Raw genomic sequence first — 12,157 nt, 5'->3', positions numbered from 1 at the left:
TGGGAGTTGGGGAGTGTGTACTTACGTTTTGTCCTGCGTGCTCGTGCTCAAATAATTTTGATGCAGGTAGCCACGCTTTTTCTGTCGTATTTAGAAAAGTTTGATTATTTTAAGCACAAAGTCATACACACAGTGTTTTGTTATTTAGAGGTTACTCATAAGTGGATGGTATTGTTAAGATGCACTTGTAATTGTACTTTTTAGGATGATATCAACATTCTGAATTCAACATGTGGTTCATAGCTAACTAAGGTACTAGCAGGCTATTGTATGTGTGAACGATGGCTAGCTCCTCGAATGATCCCAGTTCCTCCTATTGTGCATCTGTAGTAGAAAGAGGCGACGATTTGCAGAACATATGTGGCTCTACAAATGTTTTATTTCCTTTAGGATGCAGGTATGTGGTTTTATCTATATCAAATATGTTATGTATAATAAGGAGAGGCTGTACTAATTTGTGTAATCATTTTGATGCACTATGAGAGAAAGAGGTGACGATTCTCAGAACATATGTGATCTACAAATGTTTTATTTCCTTTTGGATGCAGATGCAGGATGCAAAGAGTGAGTTCTGCTTAATTAAAACTACCTGAACTCCAAAGTCCACGTCTATAGTCTCAAATCAACCACACACGGCGCGGAGTTACAGCGGTGGTGCACCGTTTACACCAGCATGTCACTGACTGGTGTACTCACCCTGGCCCAGGAGTTGTCCATTGTGGCACCATGGATGGGGGGCACCTCCTTACAACATACAAGACACAGCACTGATTACATTATCAATGGTGGTTATGTCCTCCATTACTCTGAAACGTGACTGGTGTCTGGCCACTGCTTCCTTATCTGTCATCATTATTTTTGCCCTAGAAAATATGAAATATTGTTGTTGCTTTATTGGCATCTTTTTGGGTGGTTAGCTGAAGCCCTCAAATGCTAGCTAGCTAATATGGTTGATTATTTAGCAGGGATCTTACAGTAGCTTGCCAGTTTTGAGTTGAAACATTATTGAAAGCAATCTGGCAACATGCATCAAACATGCAGTCAGGTTTGCAAGTAACGTTAGCTAGCAGGGATGAAACCTTCAGGTGCAACGTTAGCTATGCAAATCTTCCTTTCACATTACAGGTTAGGGAGAGGCTATGTATTTAGCTAGTTACATCACAATATCATAGTGGAACAGCCTGTCAAATAATAGCATGTAGCTAGCTATAAACAAAATTTAGCAACTTACCAACAACACACCAGTCTCAGGTTGACGGTTGACAGCCTAAATATAAACTAGTCGGAGGTAATCCAAATCTTGGCAATCTGCCCAAGATTGTTGAACAACTTTATGAAAGCCCATTTCACTAGGGTTGCTATTTCCAGAGCAAGGGCAAGCACAAACCACGCGCCTTGTCTGGGGAAGACGTTCCAGTGGGCGAGTTCATTTTTGAGTTTTAATTTTCTTTCTTGCTTGCCTTTTCCCCACAATGCAGTATTCAATATCAGTAGAACTATAAAAAATAAACTACAAAAAATTGAAGCAGAACAAAACACACGAGAAATAGAAAATAAGAAGTACACAAGAAAGTATGTAAACTATATAAACGGTCAGTTCCAGGGTCAATGCCAATACCATATTTACAATGTTCAGGGATACTGGAGTGGTAGGGTGAGCTATGTATGAGCATAATGTGACAAGGCATCAGGATATATAATAAACAGAGTAGCAGCAGCAGCGTATATGATGATTGTATGTTAGTGTGTGCGTAGTCAGTATGAATGTGTGTGTGTGTTTAATGTCTGTGTGAGCAAATTATGTGTGTGTTGGAGTGTCAATGTGAGTGTGTGTGTGTGTGCATAAAGTCAGTGCAATAATTCAAATGAAATAGAAGGGTCAATGCACACAGTCCATGAAGCCATTTTGTTAGCTATTTAGCAGTCTTATGGCTTGGGGATAGAAGCTGTTCATGAGCCTGTTGGTGTCAAACTTGTTGCTCCGGTACCGCTTGCTGTGCAGAAGCAGAGAGAGTGGCTGAAGTCTAACAATTTTCCGGGCCTTTGTTCCACACCGCCTGATATAGACGTCCTGGATGACAAGGAACTTGGCCCCAGTGATGTACTGGGTCATCCACACCACCATCTGTAGAGTCATGCGGTAAAGGGCTGTGCAGTTGCCATACCAAGCAGTGATGTAGCCAGTCAAGATGCACTCAATGGTGCAGCTGTAGAACCTTTTGAGGATTTGAGGGCCTGTGCTAAATATTTCAACCTCTTGAGGGGGAATAGGCTTTGTCGTGTCCTCTTCACGACTGTCTTGGTGTGTTTGGACCATTCTAGTTTGATGTTGACATGGATACCAAGGAACTTGAAGCTCTCAACCTGCTCTACTACAGCCCATCGATGAGAATGGGGGTGTGCTCTGTGCTCCTTTTCCTGTAGTCCACAATCATCTCCTTTGTCTTGGTTACGTTGAGGGATAGGTTGTTATTCTGTCACCACCCGGCCAGGTCTCTGACCTCCTCCCTATAGGCTGTCTCATCATTGTCGGTGATCAGGCCTAGCACTGTTGTGTCATCGGCAAACTTAATGATGGTGTTGGAGCCGTGCCTGGCCATGGAGCCGTGGGTGAACAGAGAGTACAGGAGGGGACTGAGCACGCACCCCTGGGGAGCTCCAGTGTGGAGGATCAGCGTGGCAGATGTGTTGCTACCTACCCTCACCACCTGGGCGCGGCCCGTCAGGAAGTCCAGGAACTAGTTGCAAAGAGAGGTGTTTAGTCACAGGTTCCTTAGCTTAGTGATGAGCTTTAAGGGTACTATAGTGTTGAACGCTGAGCCGTAGTCAATGAATAGCATTCTCACATACGTGTTCCTTTTGTCCAGGTGGGAAAGGGCAGTGTGGAGTGCAATAGAGATTGCATCATCTGTGGATCTGTTTGTGCGGTATGCAAATTGGAGTGGGTCTAGGGTTTCTGGGATAATGGTGTTGATGTGATCCATTACCAGCCTTTCAAAGCACTTCATGGCTACGAATATGAGTGCTACTGGTCTGTAGTCATTTAGGCAGGTTGCCTTTGTGTTCTTGGGCATAGGGACTATGGTGGTTTGCTTGAAACATGCTGGTATTACAGACTCAATCAGGGACATGTCGAAAATGTCTGTGAAGACACCTGCCAGTTGGTCAGCAGATTCCCGGAGTATACGTCCTGGTAATCCATCTGACCCCGCAACCTTGTGAATGTTGACCTGTTTAAAGGTCTTACTCATGTCGGCTACGGAGAGCGTGATCACACAATCGTCCGGAACAGCTGATGCTCTCATGCATGCCTCAGTGTTGCTTGCCTCGAAGCGAGCATAGAAGTGATTTAGCTCATCTGGTAGGCTCGTGTCACTGGGCAGCTCTCGGCTGTGCTTCCCTTTGTAGTCTGTAATAGTTTGCAAGTCCTGCTACATCCGACGAGCGTCGGAGTCGGTGTAGTATGATTCAATCTTAGCCCTGTATTGACGCTTTGCCTGTTTGATGGTTCGTCGCAGGACATAGCGGGATTTTCTTGTAAGCTTCCAGGTTAGAGACCCGCACCTTGAAAGCGGCAGCTCCACCCTTTAGCTCAGTGCAAATGTTGCCTGTAATCCATGGCTTCTGGTTGGGGTATGTACGTACAGTCACTGTGGGGACGACGTCCTCAATGCACTTATTGATAAAGCCAGTGACTGATGTGGTGTATTCCTCAATGTCATTGGAAGAGTCCCGGAGCATGTTCCAGTCTGTGATAGCAAAACAGTCCTGTAGTTTAGCATCTGCTTCATCTGACCACTGAGTCACTGGTGCTTCCTGCTTTAATTTTTGCTTGTAAGCTGGAATCAGTATAGAGTTGTGGTCAGATTACCAAATGGAGGGCGAGGGAGAACTTTCTACGCATCTCTGTGTGTGGATTACAGGTGATCTAGATTTTTCCCCACACTGGTTACACATTTAACATGTTGATAGAGATTTGGTAAAACTGATTTAAGTTTCCCTGCATTAAAGTCTCCGGCCACTAGGAGTGCCGCCTCTGAGCTGACTGAGTGGGGTCTTAGTGCCAGCATCTGTCTGTGGTGGTAAATAAACAGCCATGAAAAGTATAGCTGAGAACTCTCTAGGCAAGTAGTGTGGCCTGCAATTTATCACAATATACTAGCTAGCTATCCCGCTAGCTGAATATCCATGTCGTCATTCAGCCACTATTCCATGAAACATAGGATATTACAGTTTTGATGTCCCGTTGGTCGGATATTCGTGATCGTACCTCGTCTAATTTATTGTCCAATGAATGCATGTTGGCGAGTAGTATTGACGGTAACGGCAGCATCCCTACTCGCCTTCTGCGGCATCCAGCTCTTTGTCCTCTGTACCTGCGTCGCTTCTTCTTGCGAATAACTGGGATGTCGGCTCTGCAGGGTGTTTGGAGAATATCGTGTGAGTCCTGCTTGTTGATATCCAGAAGCTCTTTTCTGCCGTAAGATATGGTTGCAGAAACATTATGTAAAAAATAATGTACAAATATCGCGAAAAAAAACACATAATAACAGAATTCGTTGGGCGCCCGTAAAACTGCTGCCATTCCTCCCGGCGCCATTTTGCAGTGTGGAGTGCAATTAAGATTGCGTCATCTATGGATCTGTTGGGGCGGTATGCAAATCCAAGTGGATCTAGGGTGTCTGGGATGATGGTGTTTATATGTGCCATAACCAGCCTTTCAAAGCACTTCATGATTACAGATATGAGTGCTACATGGCTGTAGTCAATGGGGCAGATAGCCTTAGAGTTCTTGGGAAAAGGAATGATGGTGGTCAGCTTGTGGGGATAAACAAACTGGGACAAGGAGAGGTTGGAAATTACCGAGAATATGCCTGCCAGGTGTTCTGCGCATGCTCCGAGAACGCGCCCTGGAATACCATCCATCAATACCAACCATCCATACCATACAATACCATCCGACCCCGCGGCCTTACGAGTGCTGACCTGATCAAAAACCTTGCGTCGGCCTTGGAAAGTGTGGTTTTTGTTGAAGCATGCCAAAAATGCATTGATTTTGTCTGGTAGAGACATCATTGGACAGATAACGTCTGGGTCTTCTTTTGCAATCCGTAATGGATGGTAAAACTAACCTGTCTCACGACGGTCTAATCCCAGCTCACGTTCCCTATTAGTGGGTGAACAATCCAACGCTTGGTGAATTCTGCTTCACAATGATAGGAAGAGCCGACATCGAAGGATCAAAAAGCGACGTCGCTATGAACGCTTGGCCGCCACAAGCCCTTGCCACATGTGGTGTGGGGCGGAGCCTGTGTAATAGGATTCCACCTTATTCCTATAATTGTCCTTTTGCGTGTTTGATGGATCTGCAGAGGTCGTAATGGGACTACTTGTACTAGTTTGTGTCCTCAACCGTAGCATCAGGGTTAGCTGCGTGTGGAAGCCCTGTCCTTTAGCTTAGCACCAACCTCCGTGTTAATCCAGGGCTGGAGAGACATCACTGTGGAGACATCGTCAAAGTATTTCCTAATGAAGCCGGTGACTGAGGTGGTTAGCTTGTTGATGCTATCGGCGGAGTCCCGGAACATATTCCAATCAGCGCCTGCAAAGCAGTCTTGTAGCATAGCCTCTGATTCGGAGGACCATTTCTCAACGGAGTGCCTCACGGGTACTTCCTGTTTGAGCTTCTGCTTGTATACAGGAAGCAGGAGTATAGAGTCATGATCTGATTTGCTGAAGGGGGTATGTGGGAGAGTATGGAATGTTTGCTTGTGGGTGGAGTAATTGTGGGCTAGGACTTTATCTCCCCTAGTGGCGAAAGAGACGTGTTGCTGGAAGTTGGCCATTATGTGTCTTAATGACATAGTGATTTTAATTCTAACAACACGGAAAGCAGCCTCCAGGTGCATGGTCTCCAGCTTCTTTATAGCCTTGTATAGTTTGTGAAGTGCCAGCATGTTGTTTTCCTTGTCCTTTGCCACAAAGTTGGAAGCACAGAATCATTTACAATGTCATTGTATGCTTTAGCGTTAAGATTTCCCTTCACTGGAACTAAGGGGCCTAGCCCGAACCATGAAAAACAGCCCTAGACCATTATTCTTCCTCTAACAAAACTTTACAGTTGGCACTATGCATTTTTTAGCAGGTAGCGTTTTCCTGGCATCAGCCAAACCCAGATATGTCCATCAGACTGCCAGATAGTGAAGCTTGATTCACTGTGAATGGTGATCTTAGACTTGTGTGCAGCTGCTTGGCCATGTAAATCAATTTCATGAAGCTCCCGATGAACAGTTCTTGTGCTGACGTTGCTTCCAGAAGCAGTTTGGAACTTTGTAGTGGGTGTTGCAACCGAGAACCTACAATTGCTACACGCTACACCCTTCAGCAGTCCCATTCTGTGAGCTTGTATGGCCTACCACTTTGCGGCTGAGCCGTTGTTGCTCCTAGATGTTTCCACTTCACAATAAGAGCACTTACAGTTGGCAGCTCCAGCAGGGCAGAAATGTAACTAACTGACTTGTTGGAAAGGTGGCATCCTATGACAGTGCCACGCTGAAAGTCACTGAGCTCTTAAATAAGAGCCCTAAACTCACCCTAATCTCACCAGGGCTCCCCCTCTCCTCCCTGTTTTTGATAGAGTTAAAACATTAAGTTTAGGCATTCATTACAAATGGTTATGGTAAGGGTTAAGTTTTGGAATATAAAAAATAAAAAAATTGTGTCTACCGCTGGGACTGAACACACACCCTTCGGATCTGGCGTCATAGGATTACACCAATCCACCACCATTTAGCAAAACCCAAGCCGCTAGGTGCGGGGTTTGAAGACATTTCCCGACGTCCTCAGGACATGGACAGGCGTCTAATTTCGAGGTCAGTCTTGAGCAATCTGCCTGGCCTATAGTGCACTATATAGAGACTAGGGTGCCATTTGGGATTCAGTTAAAATAGTAATAGTAGGACAGAACCGCTACAGGAGAAGGGCTCATACACCAGTGATCATTAGCAGAGTCTTATACTGAGACTATTTATTGGCATATTGAAACATACCTGAACGTTTTCCCAATGTTTAAACAGCAAAGAAAACAACTGGAATCTGATCTTTTGAGTTTTGATTTATACCATGGATGTATATGGTTCTCAATTCTGATACAATTCCGATTCTCCATTATGCAATCTTTTTTGTTGCATGTAACCTGCCGTTACCACAACAACCGCCACAAAATTTAAAGGAACAGTGAAAGGATGTCTGCATGCTATTTCAGAGGCTACATCAGTGTGAATGCACAAAATGATATGGGTTATATGTAAAACTGAGCGTGGACAGTCAGACAAAAAGCTTGGATATGAGCAAAAAATCTGAATTAGGCTCATAGGATGACTGTGTAAACACAGCATAGTGTTTTGATTTGAAATGCTGGGGCTTGTGGTTGAGGAGAAGTCCAAATTTAAAGGCAGGAGATGGCAGAGGTGGGCTAATAATAGGAGGCCTGTACTATTCTACTCTAATCTACTGATGAGTGGTGAGCTTTCAGGCACTAGTGGCTGCAGGGGGATTCACCCAAGCGGATGCTACTGGTTGGCAGTGAAGGAGTAGCTAGCGGTCATTCTACCTACAAAGTCAAGTGGCTATGCTACGGGATGGATGTGGATGGCTGTGAGGACGTCGTCGACGGCAAGGTGCGCACCTGAATTGCTACGGAACTGTCTTCTGACCAACTATTCCCCCCTGGCTGTGACCGTGATTCTGCCTCCCACCACTCGATGCTACCAAAAGAAGCTGCTTCAGCTCCCATGCCGACTTCCTGACATTGCTTAACCATTCTGGCTTCCTGATTTTGTTTAATTGTATATTCTTTACTTGTGTGTGTATTGTATTCATATTTTGTATGCTCATGGATTTCAGTTTGTAAATAGCTTTGATTATGGCTATAATAGTCACATTAAATGGCAATCCATCGATATACAATTCTCTGGAATGTGGCACTATTTCAGGGGTGTGTGTGTGTGTGTGTGTGTGTGTGTCAGGCTGTGGGCGTTTCCACGTTAGATAAGCATCAGATTTCCTCTTCACGGACAATCTCCTGCCACACACACGTAACTGTGGGTTATCTGCCTGTGACTGCCTAAGCAAATCATGGTTTAGCTCAGCGATACAGCAGCAGTATCCCACAGGACTCTCACAAAGCCTTTACACACTCTACCTCACTGTGACTGGGGGAAATCATTTCATTAAATGTTTCATTTATTACATTTATTTGACAGGGACAGTGCACATCAATTAGCATTTCTGTAAATGTGGCAGATTTTCCAGCTAGCTATTTTTCAATTGTAGTCCCTGGGCAGGTATATAAAAGCACTTAAAATGGCATCATAAAAATGGTACATTTGTTTAAACATTGTGCATACTTGTCTGATTGCCATTGGTTGAGAGTGTGGCTGAAGGACAAAGGGTTGATAGGTTGCACAGCTCCATAATATCAGTGGTCGATGTGTTCCAGACGTGAGGCTCTGCTTTTTCTTTACATGCTAACCTAACATGGTGTCACCGTCGGAATAATTATCGGACCAAGCTGCAGCGCGATATGGTTTCCACATATTTATTAGAAACGCACAAAACAACAAAAGAACGACACAAACAACGAAACGTAACAAAGAGGTGTAACATACACTCAAAACAATATCCCATAAACAATATCCCATAAAACACAGGTGGAAAAAATGCTACTTAAATATGATCCCCAATTAGAGACAACGATAGCCAGCTGCCTCTAATTGGGAATCATACCAACACCCACATAGAAAAACTAAACTAGAACCTTACATAGAAAATAATAACTAGAAAACACCACAGTCATGCCCTGACCTACTATACCATAGAAAAACAAAGGCTCTCAGGGCGTGACACATGGCTGATAGAAATCAGTCAATCAGCATTAATATGCAACATAAAAACCATGCAGTCAGCCGAAGAAAGTTGGACCAGTCTCAAAAAGCATGGATTCGGCTTTGTAACGGTCTTTTAGCTGTTCACAAGCATGACATGAAGCATGTAAACATAGACATGCAATACCACGCTTAGCAGAGGTCATGATTGGGTGTTCCTCTCGTGGACCTGTCCTGTGAGCTTTGTAACCAGCCAATGCTGTTTGAATGTTGCCTTCTATCAAAGTCAGTACATGTATTGTACATACAGGCAGTGTTATAAGGAAAGCTATAAGCATTTGTAACAGCTGTTAATATTAAAACTAGAGGTCGAAAGATTAGGGCCGATTAAAAAATTTCATAGTCTGCATTTTTGGACACCGATTACAATGCACTCCATGAGGAGACTGCGTGGCAAGCTGACTACCTGTTACGTGAGTGCAACAAGGAGCCAAGTTAAGTTGCTAGCTAGCATTAAACTTATCTTATAAAAAACAATCAATCTTAACATAATCCCTAAACATGGTTGATGATATTACTAGTTTATCTAGCTTGTCCTGCGTTGCATATAATCGATGCGGTGCCTGTTAATTTATCATCGAATCACAGCCTACATCACCGTCAAACGGATGATGATTTAACAAGCGCATTCGTGAAAAAAGCACTGTCGTTGCACCAATGTCTACCTAACCGTCAACATCAATGCCTTTCTTAAAATCAATACACAAGTATATATTTTAATCCTGCATATTTAGTTAATATTGCCTGCTAAAATAAATTTATTTTACCTCTGGAAATTGTGTCACTTGCGTTCTGTGCAAGCAGAGTCAGGGTATATGCAGCAGTTTGGGCTGCCTGACTCGTTGCAAACTGTGTAAAGACCATTTTTTCCTAACAAAGACCGTAATTAATTTGCCAGAATTGTGCATAATTATGACATAACATTGAAGGTTGTGCAATGTAACAGCAATATTTAGACTTAGGGATGCCACCCGTTAGATAGGTTACGGTTCCGTATTTCACTGAAAGAATAAACGTTTTGTTTTCGAAATGGTGGTTTCCGGATTTGACCATATTAATGATAATTAATATTAATTAGGTTCATATTTCTGTGTGTTATTATAAGTCTATGATTTGATATTTGATAGAGCAGTCTGACTGAGCGGTGGTAAGCAGCAGCAGGCTCGTAAGCATTCATTCTAACAGCACTTTCCTGCAAATGCCAGCAGCTCGTCACTGTGCTTCAAGTATTGCGCTGTTTATGACTTCAAGCCTATCAATTCCCGAGATTAGGCTGGCAATACTATAATGCCTATAAGAACATCCAATAGTCAAAGGTATATGAAATACAAATGGTAGAGAGAAATAGTCCTATAATTCCTATAATAACTACAACCTAAAACTTCTTACCTGGGAATATTGAAGACATGTTAAAAGGAACCACCAGCTTTCATATGTTCTCATGTTCTGAGCAAGGAACTTAAACATTATCTTTTTTACATGGCAAATATTGCACTTTTACTTTCTTCTTCAACACTTTGTTTTTGCATTATTTTAACCAAATTATTTATTTGAGACTAAATTGATTTTATTGATGTATTATATTAAGTTAAAATAAAAGTGTTCATTCAGTATTGTTGTAATTGTACACTGTAGTTTTAATTTCCTTCTACCAACTGTCTGACATCGATCTCATACATCCAGGTCTCACTTACTGTTTACTCCAGGAACAACTAGGACTGTTCACCTAATTATCACTAGCCAACACATTGTCACAGTGTGTGTGTGCTGCATTAACGCTGCATTTATCACCCCCAAATGAACCGCTAAGGACCTTTCCCTCAGCTTAGCGAGAAGTTAACCCTACAAACGTGTATGTTCCTCTTTGCATCACTCATTGACTGGCGCTGGCTGGAGACTGATCACAGTGTATGTGTTTGCAACTTGTCAGAGCAGAAATGTCAATAAAGCGAATTCATATGCCATCACCAAGGAGATGAGGTGGTGGTCTAAAATCAAGGCTGAGAGAGACAGCTCGACAATGACAGAGGGGGAGGAGAGAAATATGAATAATGAAAGATTGAGAGAAAGAGAGATTGAGTTGGAGAAGATAGAGGACAGAGCTAAAGATGAAGAGAGGGCAGAGAAGGAAAGATACACATACAAAATACAGAAAGAGAGAAGAGATAGAGACAGAGGAACAGACAGAGGTAGTGTGTTTTGAGTGCCAGTGTGCTTGCAAGCACCTCTCCTTTGAGCCTCTCTATCTCTGTATCCTGATCCTCCAATTGTGTACGTAGTTGGTTGGCTGCCACCTTCTCTGTCTCCACAATCTGGACCAGGTGGATGTACTTTTGCATCAAGACCTCACGCTCGATGATGATGTCAGAGTAGCTGAGGAGACAGACACAGGGATGATGTCACCGAGGGACCCCGGAGGACAGAAATACTCAATCCCGAATAGACCCTGCCCCCAAACCACTATCTGACAGGACTGGAAAGGTATAATAAACAATTTTTGTGGCTCTATACACAGTGGCAATAAGTGAGAGGGAAGAGAGGGAGAGCAATGAGACAAACAGTGGAAGGAGGCCTGATAGAGAGAGGAGTAAGAAAAAGGTTGAGTGGGAGAGAAGGCACCCGGGTTCGGAGAGATAAGGGGGGGGGGGGGGGGGGGTTAAGAATAAGAGATGTGGAACAGGCAATTCCCATGGCTATGTACAGGTATACCCACTGGGCTCTGGCTTGGTTGTTATGCAGACACAGCAACACACAACCATCCCTTCCCCTTCTCAGGAGGGTCTCTGTCTCTCTCTCGAACACACACAGTACCTGGCCTGTTGGATGGCCTCCACCCATTCATCACATTCACTCTCCTCCTCAGTCCGTAGCTCCAGAGGCTTCTGTCCATCATGGCCAAACACGATCAGGAAGTAGTGCTGCAAGAAGAGAGAGAGAGAGAAAGAGTGGGAAAGAGAGAGGGGTACTGTAGGTGCCAACACACCTCAACATTCCTGAACAGGCTAAACATATAGAAGGAGAGGAAACAAGTCAATGACATACATATGCACGGACGCGCTGGCACAAGCACCCACACAGGTTTGGGCTCAGCAACAGTAGAGCCAGGGGTCAAAAGAGTAACCATCAGCTTTGGCCTCACACGTCAAATACACACACACACACACTTGCGCACGCTCACAAACAGAAAGATTGCGTGTGTATGTTTAGACTGC

At 43.8% G+C, this 12,157-nt stretch overlaps 1 protein-coding gene across 1 annotated transcript in view; it reads right to left on the bottom strand.

Moving 5' to 3' along the window:
* The window catches only part of rasgrf2b (Ras protein-specific guanine nucleotide-releasing factor 2b), a 181,462-nt gene that overhangs the window by 120,192 nt on the left and 49,113 nt on the right, over positions 1 to 12,157 (bottom strand). The window contains exons 2-3 of the mRNA XM_064973592.1: positions 11,757 to 11,863; positions 11,171 to 11,318 (exon numbers count right to left, since the gene is read on the bottom strand). Coding sequence (XP_064829664.1) covers positions 11,171 to 11,318; positions 11,757 to 11,863 — 255 coding nt within the window. The remainder of the gene's footprint in view (positions 1 to 11,170; positions 11,319 to 11,756; positions 11,864 to 12,157) is intronic.

The sequence above is a fragment of the Oncorhynchus masou genome, chromosome 1 (genome assembly GCF_036934945.1).
Source record: "Oncorhynchus masou masou isolate Uvic2021 chromosome 1, UVic_Omas_1.1, whole genome shotgun sequence".
Taxonomy (NCBI): Eukaryota; Metazoa; Chordata; class Actinopteri; order Salmoniformes; family Salmonidae; genus Oncorhynchus; species Oncorhynchus masou.
Note: the sequence above shows the minus strand (reverse complement) of the source record. Positions and strands in the feature narration are given on the sequence as shown.